The sequence below is a fragment of the Lagopus muta genome, chromosome 5 (genome assembly GCF_023343835.1).
Source record: "Lagopus muta isolate bLagMut1 chromosome 5, bLagMut1 primary, whole genome shotgun sequence".
Classification (NCBI taxonomy): Eukaryota; Metazoa; Chordata; class Aves; order Galliformes; family Phasianidae; genus Lagopus; species Lagopus muta.
The window spans coordinates 4,116,438-4,137,182 of record NC_064437.1 but is presented as its reverse complement, the minus strand read 5'-3'; the positions used below and the strand labels follow the sequence as shown (position 1 = coordinate 4,137,182).

At 43.6% G+C, this 20,745-nt stretch overlaps 1 protein-coding gene across 1 annotated transcript; it reads right to left on the bottom strand.

Annotated features, from left to right (window-relative positions):
* Window positions 1–1,287: 1,287 nt before the first annotated feature.
* Window positions 1,288–18,042, bottom strand: C8B (complement C8 beta chain). Its single transcript, XM_048945979.1, has 12 exons — window positions 17,531–18,042; window positions 16,151–16,289; window positions 15,230–15,371; window positions 14,721–14,862; window positions 13,430–13,562; window positions 12,619–12,816; window positions 10,719–10,959; window positions 9,386–9,514; window positions 8,917–9,080; window positions 7,105–7,258; window positions 5,844–5,912; window positions 1,288–4,376 (listed from the first exon to the last, which is right to left on the bottom strand). Exons 1-12 carry the CDS (start codon window positions 17,623–17,625, stop codon window positions 4,225–4,227), a joined length of 1,758 nt encoding a protein of 585 aa, XP_048801936.1. The 5' UTR covers window positions 17,626–18,042; the 3' UTR covers window positions 1,288–4,224.
* Window positions 18,043–20,745: the final 2,703 nt, after the last annotated feature.

Here is a 20,745-nt window from a genome sequence, read left to right as displayed (position 1 = left end):
ACACATTTACAGTGCCACTCAAAGAAGCTAATATTTCTCCTGCTGAAGTGGCCAGCATGAGAGCTGTGCTAGATGAGATAAGGAGCAAAAATGTACATTTCTTACTTAAACTAAAAGCTTAGAGGGTACAATAAAACACTACAGTTCCACCCTGGCTTTAATGAATGGATTTTCCCCTCTTGCACACTGACATACATTTGATATAGTTATTTATCCTATATATTTCTTGCGGCATATTTCCCAGGAGACCTTGTTTATCTTTCTCGTAAGTACATGATGGATGTATGGTGCTTTGGATAAATGGTATCACAATCAGATATTTTTATGGATATAGGCAAACTGGGTTATTAACAAAGGAAGGGCAGAGAAGAACCAGTATGCAACAGAAAACAGCAAATGATTGATGACAATACACCTGAGGTTGCAAGGTGCAGGCTCCAGATAACCAGCTAACAGGAGAGGAGATAAGGGCAGTGCCTGAGACAGAGCTGTTTCCCACCTCGGGGTCAATGTCATGCTGGCTGCCCCAATGGATGGGTCCCTCCCAGCCCTCTACTTCACAGCAGCTGAGGACTGCCCAGTGGGAGCAGCTCTGAGATTGTCGCCTTCCCCTCCATACAGTGTTAAGGCATTGCTGCAGGAAGAAGCAAAACATCAAATCTACCCCAAACTGCAAAAGACAACAGAAATGACAAAAGACAGTAGATAAAAACAAAAGAAATGCCAGATCCTGGGGAGTTCAGGGGGAGGCTGGCATTTGTTGTGCTGCTGCATCGTGCCCAGCACAGTGAGAGTCTAAGTGCTAATAATGGTAGTACATAATGGTAATAATTACTGTCCTCCTCTCCAGTGTTGTTGATTTACACAACCAGAAGGTGTTAAAACAGGATATAAAAGGAAGAGAAATCTGCAGCCATAATTTGAAAGCTGGCGGTTTGCTTTGGTGCTTATTGGGCTGTATTATGAGTACTGCAAAAGAACCCACTGTTGGCAATCTGGGGACTGTTATCACCTCTACATGGACTTGCTGGGTCACTTTCTATGCAGTCTCTCTGTCTGTGTCCATTACTTTCTCTGTAAAGCAGATTTCTGGTTTATATGCCCTCAGAGGCCTGGGTGGGGACAATGGCAAGGGTGCTGCAAGTCACCCAGCTCTCCTACCATATCAATGCAAGGGATCATGGATCAGCTGCTGGACTGTGAACCAACCTGATGACAGACCAAATCCCAGCTTCACAAGGGAACAAATCCCAGCTGGAAATCAGTCTGACACATTTCCGATGTAGTAAGAATCAGGCTGGTTTTGTGCTGGGAAAGTTGGACACAGAATCATAGGGTCACCAAACCATTTAGGATAAAAAAGACCTTCATGATCACCAAATCCAACCACCAGTCTGATACTGAGACTCATCACAAAACCATGATCCTTAGTGCCATGTCCACACATGTCTTGAATACCTCCTGGGATGGGGACCCCACCACTGCCCCAGACAGCCCATTCCAATGATTGAACACTCCCTCTCTGTAAGGAAATTCTTCCTAACATCATGACATGACAATTAGAACTTACCAAAAATACTGTTTCTGGAACTTCCCCAAACCATGTTGACTGGATCCATCACACATCGCAGCAGCAACATCTTCAGGAAGGAGGTGGAAAAAATACATTTTCCCTGTTTATTGAGTTTATTTTTAGCATGCACATAGCAATAGCTGTGGCAACCAGTCAGTATGGCTCTTGTGCTGAGACACAGGTGACGAAAGCAATGATACAGAACTACCACAGGTTTAAGGAACCATACAGTCTTAGAATAGTTTGGGTTGGAACGGATCTTTAAATCGTCTAGTTCCAACGTAAAGAAACCCATATTAATACAGCACATCTGGTCCAGGGCAGGAATGCAATATGAGATGCAATAAAGCCCATTGAGACAAGAGTCTTAGCCAGGAAAATGGGCTTAACCAGCAGAGAACATGCATGTGTTGTGTCTGCAGCCTTCTTGTTTTCATACCTGGGTTATTAATGTCAACTTGCACGGAAAGTGGAAGTGAGAAACCCCAGTAAAAGATAGTACCAAAATTTAATGCATATCAAAATGAAACAATAAAACCTTCAGCACAGAATTTTTTATTACCCTCCAGGTCATCGTAAATTGTTAGCTAGTTAAATCAAAGCACAAAATCACAAGGACAAGATAAAGTTATGTCCTTTAGGGGAGGCTCCTAGAGCCTATAGGCTCAACATGCAACTGCTACTGAAATGATACACCAGGTAGGCTGTCCTGCTCATTTGAAGACTGCCAAGTCTTTCTTCCTCCAAAAAACAAAACAAAACAAAACAAAACACCCAACCCAAATCCAAATAATACAAACTCAAGCATTTCCATTTCAAAAAATCTGGGCTTTCCTGATAGGGGGAAAGCTTTGGGTTGCTGTATTTTGCTCTGCTTGCAGCAGCAGCAGATAGATGCACCATGACCACAGGTCAGACTGCTTACTCCACTGTGATGGAGTGGGGGTCACATTTACAAAAGCCACTCTACTTATCTGAGAAAGCTCCTCAATCAGAAGGGGAAGCAGCAGCACTGCAGCGCGTGCTGTCACAGGCAGGTGCCCATGAACCAACGCAAGCTGGTGACTGGACTCCTCTGTTGCACTGCTTCCACTGTGCCCCTTTAAAAACCACAAAGAAAAATGCAGATTGCATTAGCAGTGACCATGACCCTGAATGAGCCACTTGGCAAATTCCTACCACACAAAAGACATCACAGTTACTTACACAGTGGATGAGGAAATGTTGTGGGTTGGCAGCCCAATTACATATGTAGCCCATTATGAGTACAGAGGGAGCTGCTTTTACATATGCACATATGCAATGTGCTCTTCCTTTCTTAAAGCTGTCACACAAACCTTGTCGATAAGTGTGGAGGCGGCATGAGGGCTAAAACTAAATGCATGTTCCATTGTTTAGGTGTCAGAGAGCCTGAGATGTTCTTACAAGAATTGCATTTAGACAGCATCAGTCTGAAAGAAGAGAAACTGGTGATATCAACCCATCATCACCAGCATCCTTAAAAGCCTTCCTAAGAGTGTTTGACCTTGCTGATGTTAGGAGACTCACAACACTCACAAATGACTTTGCACTGGTTGCACTGTTTTCCCAAAGCAAAGCTTCTCTTGTCATTTTATAGCAGGCCCCAACAAATGTCTGTGTAAAAATCATTAACTACCAAACAAGCTGCAGGAGGAAAGTCCCCAGACCATTTGTTCTCAGTTGAATCACAAAGCAGTGCATAGAGACATAAGTTCCTCTTTTGTAGGACCTGGGTTGTGATGCATGGCTTTAGGGATGGTAACAAAGGGCAAACCACACATTTTGCTTTGTCTCATTTCATAGCAAACCCTCTCCATCTCTGATGACCTAACCTGCGAGCAGTCATCTCTGCTGCCTTCCCAAAGTCCCAGGCAGCAGCAGAAGGAGCAGCTGCTTTCCCATTCCCCATCCCAGTAACATCCCTTTGTCCTTCCCTGACCTCTCCAAGTAAAAAGTATCTGAGTGTATCAGGGTGCACTCTGTGCCTGTTCTACCTCTGAATGCACAGGAGGAAGCTTGTCTCTGCAGTGAGCACCACTGCTGTGCAGTTACATAACAATACCTCACTGTTACCAGATTGCACTTTGCAGTTTGGTTTTCACTCCTTCAACATAACTTCTAATACGACAGAGAATTTAAGTTAAATACCATAAATAGGGAAACTGGGGAAGTGGCTAGATACTAGATACACTAGATACTATAGTGCTCATTGAGATTTAGACTTTAATATGCTGTATTTCACTCCACGTGACACAGCTGTCTTCACAGAAGCTGCATGTTAGTGCATATTCTGGTGTAAGATCAGTCTTTTCTTATCTCAAAGGAACCTTCAAAAATAAAATGGCAGAACTTAAAATCACGCAACAATCTCTACCAAATAAGGCATGAGATGCAGCTCGTCCCTATTTTGCCATAAAGACACAGAAAAACTACAGAGAACAGTAAGCACAACCAGAGCATGGGACAACTGCAAAGCACGTCCAAAGCTGCGATGCTACCAATGCCTTCTGAATGTACTGGGATGAGACAAGCAGAGCAGAGCCAACTTAGCAAGCTAATCAGGTAACACCTTCCCACTCAGTTTGGAAGCTGGTCACTGTGTGTACACTGAGTTCTTAACAATTTTCCCTCTAGCAAGTCACTGTTTCAGCATCTGGCCCTGAACACGATGAGCCGCCATTCTGCGGTGCCGGGTTGTTGCACTGCCGCCTCCTTGTTCGTTGACCTCCTGAGCATGGAGACCAGCTGGCCCAGCAACCCCAGTTTCCATTAATAGCAGCATCTGGAAAATAAAAACCAAGCCAGAGAGGACTGTCAGAACAAAGCAGCTCTTTCCATGGGGAGAGCTGTCAGATTCCATGAATCGTATTTACATACAAACAGCTCTGCCCCATCCACACCAACACCAACACACTTGAGTCATTAGCAGCAATACTTTTATGTACTTTTACATCTCTGTTCAGCATTTCTGGTGTTCGTTCAAACTACATTTTGCACATCGAGGACAAAAAAAATGTATCAATTATTTTTGGCTATAGGGTGTTTCTCTCCCTGACCTAATCCAACCCAACTAAGGAAAAGAGCAGCTAAACTCATGTCACATTTTGAGGTGTTAGGGATAATGCCAGCACGTTCTTCTTCAGTGAACAGCAGCTTGAATATTCAGCTTTCTGCCCACTGCTTTTCCTATTACAATGTCTTCTTCTGGACCCTGAGCACGTGAGTGACAGAAATTCAAAATCCTGAGAATCACGGAGCTGAACACAGGAGCAACACAGAAAAGGAGGAAAGGGGAGTGAGAAGTTTTATGCTGACAAGTGGATGGATGTGAGTCTATGGGAGAGTCAGATGTGATTACATGTGTGCTAAGCAGACCGGAACAAGGTGTAAGTGACTCCACAGTTTAAGGTTGAACAGACTGGCTTAGAAACACCTCCAAAATTGACCCTTTGCTTGGTGTAATCTTGGCTTACAATGCATTTCAGCCTGGCTTTGGTAGGACACAGTCAAGCAGAATGAGAACTGGATAAAAGACTGTAAACAAAGAGCGGTGATAAATGCAGTGCAGCAAAGTGTGGGATGGTGCCAGAGCTCTGGCTGCCTGAGATCCAGTATTATTTAGCATCTAGATTAATGAGCTGGAAGAAGTAAACAAAAATGATTAAATTCACAGGCCATCCTAAACTAGAAGGAGTTAGAACATCAGTCAGGAGACAGCACCAATACAAAGCGAGCAAGAATGCTTCAAAACAACATAATAAGATTTTAAGATTAAAATGCATGGCAACATGCCTAAAGAAAAACAGTTTGCAATGTATGGACTGTATCAAAGGGAAGAACTTGGGAAACTGAACTGCTGGAGGAGATCCAAGGCCTCATGTGGATTGTAAATTGGGCAGGAGTTTATAGAATCAGAGAATGGCCTGGATTGAAAAGGACCACAATGATCATCTAGTGTCAATCCCCCTGCTGTGTGCAGGGTCACCAACCAGCAGACCAGGCTGCCCAGAGCCACATCCAGCCTGGCCTTGAATGCCTGCAGGGATGGGGCATCCACAACCTCCTTGGGCAACCTGTTCCAGTGCCTCACCACCGTGAAGGCAACTCAGTGTGCGCGCAAAGAAAAGAAAATGAAATTTAAGAGCATGCAGGCAATGAGCATTTGCCCCCTTTGTAGGTCCCTAATCCCATGCCCTGGGCTGGACAGAGTGGAGACAGCAGCACAGGCAGCCCTGTGGGTCCCACTCACCTGTCCTGCTGGGAGTCTCACATGCAGTGCCACGGTGGCTGAGGGGACAGATGCACTCACACTGTGTTCCTGAAAGAGAGCAGAGATGGTGGGGTTACAGACTTCAATCATGTCATGTTTCCCTGCAGATACCTTTTGGGTGCTGCGAGGGAAGGGATAGGTGGTGAAATCACGTCAGCTTGCTTCTCTAGTGAGGAAAGCATAAAGCAGCAATAAAGCAGAGAAATGGCACTGTGCTTCTGTCACAGCAAGTCTCCTGTCCCTCTGCAGAGAGAATTCATGGCAGGGTTGGATAGGAACAAAGTGTGCATCTTATGTAGAGGAAACGCTTACCTAACCCCACTCAGACCTCCCAGGACCAGAGGAGAGCTCCCACTTGAGAAAATAATGGTCATTAAAAGCCTCTTGTTGAGAAGACCCTACATGAAACCCAACTGATCTTGATCCTGAGAAGTTATTGAACCAAGGAAAATTATGAGATGAATCTTTAAGTGCTACAATCAGCTCAATGGTACCTCAAGCAATCGTTCTGCCTTAGACAGACATTTAGATGATAACGATTCTCACCAGGACTTTTGCACATGCAGATTGGAATTAGGCACTTGAAAAAAACGGTCCCTCTTCTAGAAGCCCTCATCACATGGTATACCTCTGTTTAGGCAGTGGTTTTCATTCAGTTTGATTATTTTTCCCCCTCATTTTTAAATCACAGCCTGCTTACAAAGGAGGACAGCTTCTATTACAAATATGGGGAGGTGATGGTGCTGATTGTGCTTGGCACTGATGTGGTCATCTTCAAAACACTTTAAGAAGCACTCATTGATGCTGAGACAGTAGACACTTCTCTGGGATGATGGAAGCAAACTTAAAAGCAAAGGAGGAGATATCGAGGTGTTTTTTTTTAAAAAATACTTAATTGAGACAGGAGCAAAATTTTGCATGAAACTGTTGCAGATAAACCCTTCCATTAAAAAGGTGCATCCTGTGACTCTACTGTGTTGACTAGAGAGATGCATTCTACAAATAGGGACCAAGCAGAGGGAGGTGTCCCTCCCTATAACAGTAGGGTTGGAACAAGATGATTTAAAGGTCCCTTCCAACCCAAACCATTATATATTTCTATGATCTTCCAAAAACCCATTTTAAAAGAATATGACAGGAGCAACTGAAGAACTGATGACTTGCTCAGCCTCCTTCCTCCCAAAGATTCCCTGCTCACTGCTGCAAGAGGCTAGAGAAGTGGTGTAGGACACCCTCCTACCTTTCAAAACTGGGATCCCATTGCCCTGGCATGGAGCACAACGACAGGAACTGGTCTCCAGCTGAAACTCATCAAGAGCCCGGCGCAGATTTTCTTTTATTGTCATTGCATTAGCAAAGTCAGCTGGAGTCACCAGCTGATACAACGGCTGTACCTAGAGGGATGGAAGAAGCAGCACTCAACACTCAAGATGGCGTGAGCGTGTTGTAGCTCAATGGGAGCACAGCTGGTGAGGGAAATGAGGGCCTTGTGGTACATACCCCAGGCTTCCTATCAGTATTTCTTTAAACCTAGTAAACAGCATGGCAGCACAGTCAGGAATACTTGCAGGGGTCTTGGTTTGCAACACCAACAAAATTGTAAATGCAGAAGGAGATTCAAAAGCCCGACAGCTGGTTGGAAAGTTCCATTAAAGGCCTTCTTACCGTTTTCCTGATGTTGATATTTTATTAATTTGCTCAAAACTACTTCCCCTCGCTCCAGTTTAAAAAGGATCCCCCAACGCCACCCAGAGAAATCTCCCTCATTCCTCATCCTCAGGCATTCACGTTTGCACTGTAAGTATAATCACCTCTGCATTTCAAGGCTGATTTTTCTCTTTACGAAGCCAAAACAGGGGTCTCACAGCCTTCAAAAAAGAGAAGACTGTGATCTCCAAATACAGCCACTGCAGATGGGATCTCCAGAGTGGTAAAGGATATGGGATGCACAGCACAGAGAACGTGCTGCAGTAATCAAGGAGAATTTGGCCTGCTCATTTCTTTTTCAGAGAGCAAGGGGAAGTTCAATGTGCCCTATACACTGGCAGTCATCCACTCACACCAGTGGACCCATCCCAAATTTCCAACCCTGCTATAGGGATTCCTGCCACAGCCATGCAGCAATAGCATGAACGATCCCCGAGCTGCTATTACAGTCTCAAGTTACTAGAGAGAAGAGAAAGCATCAATAAAGAATGCTCATCTCCTGCTGCTGTACATTCTCTCCTCATCAATTATCTGTGATCCATACTTCACTTTTGGACTTCAGCTCATACAAACACGGAAATATACTGAGAGTGACCTGCCAAGGCCTTTCTGCAGATGATTTATGAACTGTTTTGCTCTAGTTTTCCCTAACTAAGCATTCCCAGGCTGACATTTAGTCACAGTCTGCTGATACTTTTGATCTCTGAGCCCCAAAGGGATACCAGTAGGTAAATGAAGGCTTAGAGATACCAAATCAAATCACTGGGCAGCCTGGCCACTGATGCCAGGCAAGGCAAAGGACATCACAATTTGTTGTGGGAGAACTTTCTGGAAGTGCAGAGCATTGCGTTTACATTGTCTCCTTCTGGGAAACTCCCTAGCATCTTTCTGGAAGGTTCACCCATAGGGCAGCAGGGGCTTGGGGAAGGCAAACCCACTGCAGCAAGCACCAGACAGGCACCAGGGCATCTCCCAACCACTGTTCACATTTCAAGAAAAAGAAGTCCTTATAAAGTATATGTTGCCAGACATGCTTTAGATAAGGGATACACTGGCAAAGCAGAAAATGGATGGCCTGCTGGAGGTAATAAAAGATCACATTGGCATAGCCAAGTTTGAAGGAGGAAAAGCTGTCGACTTCACTCACTTTCAACAACATTGCCCTTTTTAATGCATCACAGCTTTGATTTTCTGAGCACCCATCTTCAGAGCAACGATGCCAGTACAGTTCTATTCACAGCCCTAAAAATGGCCCTTTAGAAAAAAGTAATTCTCATTTATCTGAACACACTGCTTTCAAAGACACTGAGCTAAGTGAGGCTGAACACAGCAATGGACACAGCACCTTCAGCTTTATGATCTCAGGGTTGTACTGCACAGCATCCCCCCACTCCTGCATCAGTGAGGCTGTCGGCAGGCCTTTGTTAGCCAATGCTGTAATGTGTTCACTTGCTCCGCCACGAACAATGGCAATGAAGTCTTCCACATACTGCTTTTTGGAGGTGCTGTCTGCAAAAAAACACATTCAGAGAGTGGGGGCTGGGATGAGAAAGGCCACAGGTGCTTCACACCTGATGCATGGTCTCCTCTACTGCATGTCCTGTGCCCTTCCTGTTCCCTTGTAGCAACACTCCCGACCTCTTTTTCCATCCCCATTCCTCCAGCATGCAGCAATAATGCCTTCAGGTCCTTCCACTGCCCAAAGCTCCTCTCCACCACCATGGAGGAAATCCATCCACCAGGCAATGTTATGAGATGTTCTTTTCGCAACGACGTTGGTTAGAAATGAAATCACACAAGTGTTTCAAGCTTACCTCCAATCTCTTTTAAAAGGGATTTACAGCCTTCTACATTTATTCCAAGATTCAGAGAGACAGCTTTAATTGTTCCATCGACTTTAAAGCCGTGCTGTGCGCATTTCTGGACGTCGCTCATAGAAAAACCTTTAAATGCACAACAAAACATTGCAGTGTTTCAATAAAACATTTTTTTTTCCCATGTCCTTATACGCAGAAAATAAAAGTTGAAAAAAATAGATGAGGGAAAAAATGACAAGATGAAGCCTTCTTTGGGATAATTAGCAGATCGGTATGAAATGAAGTCCATGGTTCACAGAACTCTAAAACAGGGTGCAAACGACAGGCGGATACTGAAAGGAGAGGGTTGTAACAACCAGCTCAGCTGCACTGGGCTATGTGGAGCAGCAGCAGGTGGGAGCCTGATCTGTGACTTAAAACACCTGTGTCAAAGGACTACGTACCACCCATCTCCTCCAACACGAGCCAGGTTTGTTAGGGGTAATGCTTCAAGTAGTTTTTCTCTCATTTGCTAGCTCATGTCTCTAGTTCTTTCCTGCCAGAAGAGCCTCAATTGTTTCATGGAAGTTTCTTCATGTAAATTCTGAATCTAAAGTCTGTCCCTTTGGGACATATCTGCCTACTGCAAAAGCCAGCAACCTCCAAGCCAGCAGAAGAGCAAACAGACCGAGTGTTGCACGCAACAGTCCATTAAATGCTTTCACAAACAGACAACGAAGGCAGTTCCTCACTTCCATGCCAATGAATAAATAAGAGAGTGCAGCTATTGATTAATGTCACACAGCTCTTTCTATCCCATGCAACAATCATCATTTCTTGCAAAAAAAAAGGAAGCCGGAGTCAAAGAGCAAGAGCAATGTCAGGCACAGGAGTCACCCAGCAAATTATTTACTGTTTCTTACATGCTGGAAAAGCTCTCGAGGCTAAAGGTGCTTCAGAACCATCATTTGAAAGGCAACGGAAAAAGAACTCAGGCAAAGGTTTCAAAGCTAGCAGAAGTGTTAAGCTACACGGCTCTCATTCATCTCAACATCGTGTCAGCCCCCAGAATATGTAGTCTGAAACACTTGCCACAGGGCCCTTTCTGTGAACAGGCAGCATCCACAACTCGAGAGCTAGATGGAGCCCGTGATACTGAGCATGCTTTGAACAGGAGTCCCATTTACTCAATGCTGTGAAACACTTTTAATCCCCTATTTTTCTTGGAGATGCTGCTGGCTCCTTCTAGCACAATCTCTTCTTTCCTCAGATCTTGGTTCACGCAGAGGGGTTTCCCACTGAAAAGCTAGGTCTGGCCCAAAAGCCTTTCACAAGCTTCAGATGCACGTACCTGCCTTCTGGAGCTCATTGCTGTTCAGGACTAAAGTATATTCATAGATGCCACCAACGGTAGCCTCAGTGATGTAATGTGTCCCATAGTCTCGGTACAGCTCTCTGTACTCCCCATAGCTGTACTCCAATGGGAGCTGATGGAGTCTCTGCAGAAACTCATAATGCAGCATCAAGGCTCTGGTCTTCAGCTTATAAACAGCCACAGTCAGCTCAGAACGGGCGTGGAGGAATTTGCTGGACTACATGGCATGCAGAAACACAAGAAACACATATTTATAGGTATTTATAAAAATATGTCTGCATGGGCATATATTACATCTCCCTTTTCTGTTAAAAAAGTCATCTGTCGTGTCCCAAGCATTTTGTGCCAAGTTGTTTGGACCAGCACGACAAACACATCAAGGGCATTTCAATATAGAACACTATAGCTTAAATAATAAAACCAAGACATTCTTCCTGAATATCCATTACAAATGCTTCTCATACACCTCTGATCTTGTCACGAGAAATGTCACTTTGCAGGAAGCAAGTGCAAGTTTAATAGCAACAAGGAATGCTCTGCCATTGCTGAGTGCACTGTATGCTGAGGGGAGAGACATAGATCAGCAGTACTATTAAACCACTGACAAGAGCTAGGTTTGTTTACAGCAATAACAGATGAAAAGAAGAAATCAAATGATGTTGCACACTAGCTCCGAATGAATCTCATAAAACAGCCCTACGAGTTACAGATTAAAGCATTTCCAGCCAGCTTGAAGTGTGCACAGATCACAGCTGTGACCACATCTCTGAAGATGAGACTGGAAGCGATGGTGCCATCCTTATTTTGTATTGTGTGTGTCCTCATCTGATGAATGATGTATTCAGCGGATAGATCGCATCAACCCAAGTCAAATGGCATCTGTTAGTCTATAGTTCAGCTCACAGAAGGCCTGCCAGCAGTTTTCATTCCACATTATTGTCAAGGCTGCCCTGTAGTAGAATAGCGTGGCTTTGCTGCTTGAATTAAGTTGCAGCTCCTGCCTTGCTGAACCCACCTGAAAGAAGAACAGCCCTTCACGTGTGATGGCATTGGACAGCTGTCCACACACTGACTGGTGTCTGGACTGCTTACAGGTACAGAAACCCCAGAAATGCAGAAAATCCTTTTTGTCCTCAGTGTTACCCCATTACTCAGTGTACCTCTCCACAGGGCAGGGGAACTCTGGGCTTCGTTAGCTAAACCACATCTTGATCCGTGCAGGATCTCATGTTGGTTGCAGCCATCCGTCTCCTATTGCCCAGACATCAGTACCAGTGCTGCACACATCCGTGCATGCTGCCATCAGCATCCTGGTTTACACTCTTTTGATGAAAGAAAAATATCCAAATAGACAAAACAAAACTGTGAGTGTCTGTTTGTGATTTCTGGGTCCGATGCTGTATGAACTTTTTAATGGCTGGAGAGTCAACATGTGTAACATGCCACTGCTGGTGTGCAGTGTGGAAACTCTGCTTGCAGTCCTGCTTGTGCATCTACTAGTGAGATTGCTGTAGGGAGGAGAGGATGTCTGCACTTTGCACTGCTCCTCATTTTCATTGTGATTTCAATGCAAACACCCAAATGTGGATGGCCAGTGCTGACTGGACAGATTGTGTGCAACTGTGGCTGACTGTAAGGGTTAGGCAGCCTGATTCCAGGCAGATCTGTGAATGGAAAAGCTCTTGGGTGTTGCAAACACAAACCAAGGTGCTGCAGCCTCAATAAATGTTCGACCAATAAAAACTGCAAAATCCAATCAGGGGGAAAGACTTCATTTATCGCAGTCGTGGCTGCCGACCTGATGATGGGGATGAAATCAATACACACACAGATACAGAAAATGTGTTGGAAGAGATTTAAGTAGAGCAGGGCTTACTGTTGAAGAAAATCTTTTCATCCTTTGAATGAACTTCTTGAACCTGTTGTCATTATTGTTGTAACCAATTTCAAACAGACTGGGTATGCTTATACCAACGCTCAAGCTTGACTGCGAAGCCTCTGCCTTCAGGACACTGCTTTCATAATTTGAGTAGGAGTCATATTCAGTCATTGTAAATTCATATTTGCCTTTGGTCTGAACAGAAAGCAAAAACAATACATTTTATTTTCTGCACAGTGAACGTACACCTGAAGCACAGGAAGGGAAAGCAGCTACAGATATACTTGTGAATTAATGCTTGCACTTTGAAGATGAAAAGCCTTGTATAATTGCAAAGCACTGTTATTATTAACACCACTACTTCAGAAAGAGCTGATTTACAGCAGTAGAAAAGCTACCATCTCCTCCATACTGTGAGGATCAGAGCCTATTACTTAATACGTCAATCTTATGCAAAGAAGTAAAACATAGGCATCGATGAGAGTAGAAACCCTTAGAGGAAATGGTTTCCTAATAGACAACACTCAAAAAATATCATGCTCAGATTCTGTAATAGGAAGGTCCATGGGAAATTTGCCATCTATTCCAGTGCACATGGATCTTAATGCATGGGCGCTGCTCCAAGTCCATTTAGTGCACACAGCATGCTTATATTCTGGAAGTTGGGCTAAACTCATTCTTGGTCCATTTCATTGCAGGAGTTTTGTAATTCTTTATAAAACCATTTAGTAATGAAATTTTATCAGTATTATGCAGCAGATTTAGTGGAATATACGTATGTTTATCTACAGAAGGATATGACACATACCTCTGGTGTATAGCTTTCCACATTGTATGGTTTTCTGAATCTCATGTCCGCAATGTAATGGGGAGAACATCCCCCAGCATAGTACTTGTGATCAAGAACTAATCCTTCCAAGTTTTTTGTGATGATATTTAACCTGCATATGAAGCATAATAGCAGAATATTGTTTAGGACTGATTCGGTGCTACACAGCAAATAGCTTGGATAAGAAATGCAAAAGAGTATGGTTTTTTTTGGCTGATGGTTCTTTGTTGCAAACTTCCTTATTCTGAAACCCCAACAGAAAGCTCTGCCTCCTCCATTGGTCGATCAACCTCATTCCTACAGAGAAAAACTGAATGCCTAACAAGCAAGGCCTCTGCTAGATCTGCCTCTCCTTCTTTTGGGGAGAGAGACTTGCACGGTAATGACACTGAAGCTGTAAAATATTAACTCTGATTTTAGAACAAACTGAAAAGGAGGGAAGTCCACTAAAAGCAAATTACTGAGCAATTGCAGCTTCAAAGAGATGAGAAGCATGTTCCCATAATTGTCCAACATTATTTTTAATTTTGATTAAACTCAGAAGTACAAAGCATCAGCAATGACATGCACAGCAGCCATATCTCCTGAGACTAAGTAGGAAATTATCATTTTTTCCTACAATATGATTTCTTTTCTTATTTTTTTTCAAAGTAAAAAGCTTTTTTTTTCCTGCAGAGTAAGAAAAGACTCTTTTCACACACTATAACATTACAAGAAGTTGCCACAGTCTTAGCCAGTAAAACCTGGATCAATCCAGACACAGATTAGAATCCCCACCAGGTTGGGGGTTGTAACCCTACCCCACCCAAGCAAAGGACAGAAGTTCCACCACCTTCCAGTTTCATGGAAGAAATCCACAACTTTTTGACCCACCAAAACCAATGTGTTGTGCAAATACACAAATCCACAGAAAAGCACAAATTTTAGGCAATACAACGTGCTGGCTTAAATCGCTCGTGCAAAATAACTGGAAGATTGAATCATTCCCACTCATGGGCTCTCTATGGAGTCATGAAGGAAATGGTTGGATTTGTACCTCACTCTTCACTCCCAGGTTTTGGCAATACAAAGCTCTCCTGGAAGGACTCATGGACTCAACAAGGATTTCCCTTATTTCAATCCTCAATAAGGATTTCCCAGGCTTTGGATCAAGACCTCAAAGGCAGTCAGGAACTCCTGGATACAGCAATTGCTAATGCTTTTCTCTGTTCCATGTATATGTCTGAAGCCATTACCCTTTGGTAAGAAAATATAAAGATCACCAACTTACCCTTTTGCCAGATTCTCTATTCCCCAGTATTGCTCCATCTTTTGGTCACATTTTCTAAACACTTTTTTGCAGTTTTTTTCATCTGATTGGTCTCCACAGTCAACATCTCCATTACAAAGCAGCCTCCGTGCAATGCATCTCCCTAGCAACCAATGAGAACATTGCTCAGAAAACTATTTATTATCATGCTTACAGGCAATACTGCAAAATCACAGTCCCTAATGCAGAGTACAATACAATAAAATAAAATAATGCAACACAAGGCTCATGCAGATTCATTTCTAATCACCATATTCCATTTGGCCAAGTTTGCTCAAAGCCTGCTGTAGACTGATGTATGCTAATAGTCACTCAACTCATAGATGCAAATGTAAAACAGCAATGGATGGACAGGGACTAGCTTCTGACATCCCACAGCCTTGCCAACTCTTGTAGAAGGAGAAAGGTTAGCATGGGGGAGTCAGAGACATCACATACACACCATCATTCCTCCCTCAATAAGCCTTTACCTGTAACTGCACACATAAAACCTTCACATCTGACTTTATTTCTGCAAGGATTATTGGTAACACAGTCTTCGCTTTCGTTGTCAGAGTAATCACACGGCTCTCCATTGAACTGAGAAGGTTGTTCCAGGCGGGCAAATCTGTACTGTGATGAAATAAAAAAAAATATTGACTCAAGTGCACAGAAATGGTGAATTCTTTAGATTCCCTAGTTAAAAAAAGAAAAAAAAAAGCAATGCTGTGCTGGTGGAGATCTAAGAGCAATGTGATTAAAAAGTGGAGGCAAAGAAGAGTTATGCTGGTAACGTACCTCGTTTCAAACATTTCTAATCTGGGATAGTTTTAATTTTACTAAGCAAGGATTGGGAATTGGAAGGGATGACAGAAAGTTTGCTTTTATCTGACAGTTTGTTTAAATGTGCCTGACAGCGTAGTGTGGGCATCTGCAAGAGTGAGGAAGGATTCGGTTACATCTCCTCTCTTTCAATTAGCGCTGGTAACAACATCCCTTGTTATTTTCTGTCAGTGTATTTACTTGGCCCTCTGTATCATTAGGGATTTTTTCCGCCCACAACACTGCTGTGAAGCAGTCAATTACTCCATCCAATATGTTAGCCCTCCTTCTTTTTCCCCAGCTTTTGAGATTAACTCTTTGAAATGAAGCTTCGCTCTTCCCAGCCTACATCACCACTTATCCCTGGTTAAGCCTGGGAATGGCTTCTCCAGCTCATTAGCAGAGGTCCCTCCAGCAATGGGGATTTTGATGTTCACACTCCTGTGGTCATTACCTTTGTTCGATGTGGCTTCTTGGGTAGGGAACGCTCATGGGCAGACAAGGAAATACATCTTAATCCTGAGAGGCACCACGTGCCTCTGGATCCCGCAGGGGACCATTTGTGAGGATGGGGCTCCTCAGGCACTCACCCTTTTCTTCTGGCAGGGATCACACTTGCTCCACGAGGACCAAGGGGAGAGCACACAGTCACGGGGCTGGGGTGGGTCGCGTGCAGACCGGGCATGTCTGCTGCTGGTGCTGATCAGCCCAAGGGATTCTGTTCCACTGCTGTGTTCAACAACATGAGAGCTTCAGAGTGTAGAGCCATCGAGCTGTGAGGCCAGAATGGCTTGGCCACCCAAAACTCTATAACCATCAGGTGAAACACAACCAACATCCCAACAACCTGGGCCACATCTCAAGCTGCGTGAGCCCTAGAGAACAACCTGGCACAGTGGCTGCCGTATTCAGCTCCATGGCCAGGCATGCCACAAACAACAATCACAATGCAAAGGTCTTGCATGCACTCTGCACTTTTGAAAGCTAGGCTTAAGGGCCTCCCCTTGCCAAGCAAACAATCTCTTCTCAAGCTGGGCAAAACCATTAGCTTTAGACACTATTGTCAGTACACCATAGAGAGACATTAAATCACTCATCACATTCATCCCCATAATTAACCTGAACTCCGGTTCTGAGCATCCACTCTTCCCTCAGCCATTCTCACCCCACTACAAGAACTGTCTCCATGGTTTCCATGATGCTGTAGCCAAAATGTTGCCTCATCTTTCAGCCAGATTGACTATTTCTGATTAAATGCTCATCCCAGGTAAATGCCTCATTGTACTGCCTATCTAAGAGGGAAAATATAGACAGTGAATTTCCTTTTATGCCCAGTTTGACAAACAAGTTGCCCCCATCGTGTTCCTGTTCCTCCAACACAAGGGATACCACCAGCTGAAGCTTTGAGCATGATCTAGTGCCTGACAAGCGGCTTCGTTACTGCATGTTAAAAACCACATGGAATAAAGGAATTACAAAAAACTCATCACCTCACAAAGGCATGAAATCAAAGCTCAAAGTTCAAAGAACAGTGGAAATAATTTCATTAGATCGGAAATATTAGACACTGGTCAACTTCAGCCCTGTGAAAAAGCAAAAAAACTGTTAAGCTGAAAGGGCAAGATGCAAGTATGACCAGATTTTTACCATTTACATACTCAAAGACAATGAAACCTCCTTTCCAGCACACTGTTGGGCAGCCTGACTGTTAGGAGGTTGCACACTGCAAGCACAACTCCACCTTACAACATGACCAGGGCAATCTGTTCTATTAAATTCATCAGATGACTTATCCACAGTCAGACATGCCGCATTACATTCACTTCAGAACACTGTTTTTGCTATTCATTACAAAGAAATAGCTCAGGACAGCAATTATTTTCCATACAAAGCCAAAGCAAACCGTCGGTACTGATTTTCACTACTTATCCTATCACCCCAAGGACATCTCTTTGAAAATGTTCACTTACCCGAAGCAATGAACATTTAGGAAGCAGAGTGCAGCACAAAGCAGCAGCAGTTTGATGGGGCACGGAGTAAACACCATCCATGCCACAGTCATCATGCCACCATCCCATCAGCAGGTTGAGACCAGCACGGCTTCAGTTCTGTACTGGAGGATTTGGAAACAAACTGGGTCGTTCCCCCAGGCAGTAAAGAGCAAATGAGCCAGCACTTGGCAGAGGTGCAAGGTAAACTATGTAATTGTTAGTGCACAGCTTTCTGCAGGCAAAGGGGAAGAAAGCAAGGAGCTGGCCAGAAGCAATTTCAACTTTCATTTTTAACACTTCTTTCAGGAGGCAGAAACAAATGAATATTTCAACGAATGAAATGGAATACTCAAGACTTGGCAAGAAGGAAGCAATAAGGGAAACGAAGTCAGCTCTCTAGGAACAAACTGCAAAATTAAGTATTTATTTCTGCTTTTGAACACTGGTTTGTCTCTTGGAGAAAGGCTGGGAATTCCTCTGCCTGCATGGCAGCTTAGTTTTCTTTCAGACTAAAATTTGGGCCCTTCCTCAGAATGCCAGAAGTCCTGAGGCCACTGGCAAGAGCCTTGATGGGGTATTGACTTCAATAGCATAGCCAGGACAGAGAACTCATCAAGCCATGCCTTTGAGAACTCACCAAGCCATGCTTCTGGATGGGGAACCTCAAAAGTTCACCAATTTTTTCTTCATTCATCAGTTAAGGCAGCCTTCAGTCCTGCTGCTTCTCACTTTGAGTACAGCTTTCTTTGATTCTTGAGGCAGAACAGCCTTTCTCTTATTGCCCTCATTTGTTTTAACCTGCCACAAGCATTACAGAGGCAGAAAAACTCTCCAAACTGGCATTTACTTGCACAAAATATTACATTCCGCTGTGTTTTCTGGGAAACCACATGTTCTTGAGGAGACAGTCTTGCACTGAGCACTCTGGGCCAAGGCTCAGTGCTTCAATGACACAAGGAATAAATCCATTTGAATTTGCTCATTATGGGAATGACGGATGCCGTATATAAAATCAATCATTTTCACTGACACAATTCAAAACCAATCTCTATGTAATGACCCAGGCAACTGTGACACCTCTTAATGTATCACACCGCTCTCACAGATGGCACCAAGTCTGACAAACAAACAACTGGCTTTTAGTTTGGCAACTTGGTGATGATGATCTAACAGAGGGAAGGATGCAAACTGATCCCTTGTAGGACGTTCATCAGAAGAGAGATTCCATTGCAGGCTGAGGTTTCCCACCACTGAACAGGCAGGCAGCAACCAGCAGCCCTTTCATCTCCACACATGGAGAGTGAACCGGTAGGAAAGATGGCTGAGAGCAAGCAAACCTTTTTGTTCACCTTTTTGGCCTTATTTTTTTTGTTAAATGACTTTGCCCCCAGATTAAAGCAAGATGTGCCTAGCTGATACAGCTAGTTTAACCTTTGACACAATTGACTTAACTGTTAATTATTTACAAACAACAAAAAAAAAACCCTCACCATCGCTTACAGGAAAGACCTCCCCATCAATAGGACTTTGCTAGCTCAGTGCACATCCAATATTTGCAGATATTTGTATTTGTAGATATTTGTAGATATCCAATATCTACAGCAGCAAAAGAGAAGCTGTGATCATACGCACAGAGCACACCCTTGATTTTACTGTGAACCATGTCTCGCAGTGCATGGAGATTACTCCTGCTTGCTGCCATGCTGCTCATCTCTGTTCCTCAATTAGCGGAAAAACATTAGGTTAAAATCACAGCAGGGACCAAGGAGGAATTTCCTGCATGTTAACATATTTTTTTTTCAATGAAAATCGAGTGGCACAAGCACACTTCCCAATTTCCAAGAGGACAACCAGCGCTGGTTTCCCACCTCCATTGATCTGTGGGGCAATGTCACCTTCTAACAATGCCCACATCCTCTCTCCACAGTTCAGTTCCTTCCTCGCTGCTGGCTGTAATAGCCAGGCTGCCTGCTGAGCTGTATTTTAAATCTCAAAGCACTTAGCCCTCATGGAGCTCTAAGTCACTGAACATGGGTTTTATCACATTTGAAAACGAAGACTCGCAAAGCGTCCATCATGAACACTGAGCTCTCAAGTGCAATGTATCCTTTGCAGGGTTCATAACACCAGCGTTAAGTTTGTAACCCCTCTCTCCTGTAAATAAAACCCATACAGTTTCACCAAAGGCAATTCTTTTTAAATGACAGCTTTCTGCCCAAAGAAAAGCTCTGAAACATATCGGTGATGAAAGGCCCTCCGTGGGAAAGGTCAGATGGGAGCAAGAAGCTGTTTATGCTGCAGTTAGTGGTCAAAAAGAGCTTCTATTTCTCCTTCTCCAAGAAAATCTTTTTGCTCCCTGCTTCATAACTCACAATATATTTCCTCCTGCAGAAGAACACAGCTGGCTCATTCCAGAGGGGCTCTCCCATTCATTTTAATGGGGAGGAGCATAAGGTGGCAAGCACATGACAAAGTTCACAAATAACAGAGCCAAAGGGACACTTACGGCGTTCACTTACAACTGGCTTTGTTGCATTGCCATTTTTGTTACTAGCACAGCCATTTTCTGGCAGTGAAACTGGAATCCAAGAAACCCTGGATACAAACAAATCACCTTGTTGAGTTTATTGTCCTTTACTGCCTTTTGATTGACTAAAAACAGTGACTCAGTCTGAACCAGTTACAGGTACATCTAAACCAAAAGCTCCAATTCTAGGGCCTTGTGAAGACTTCAAGGCAGTGGATACAGCATCAAGTAGGCCATGGAAGAAAAACCATCGTGCCCACATCCCTTGTCTCCAGTCCATCTCCATCAGATTTCAAGACAATGCACACCCAAACTCAATTTCAAACTAGAAACTCAGCAGTTTTTTTGAAGAAAAAATTCAACTCATAATCTAAATATACCAAATAATAGAAAATTCACAATAAATTGCAGCAGCTTACAATACCTGCTTATTTCTAATACGGCATGCTTTGACATAGAGCCCTTCTCAAGCCCCCATCAACCAACTGCTGTTAAGAAACACAGTGATTCCACAGAAGCTTTACTCTGCTGGTACCTGGCGATAATTCTTCATAACCCTTTATTTTCACAAATGTCTGGGGCTGAATGGACATTGATTTGCTGCCTGTTAACATGTTTTTCTTTTAATCTACTGTGATATCCATTCTATTCTGCTTAGAACTATTCA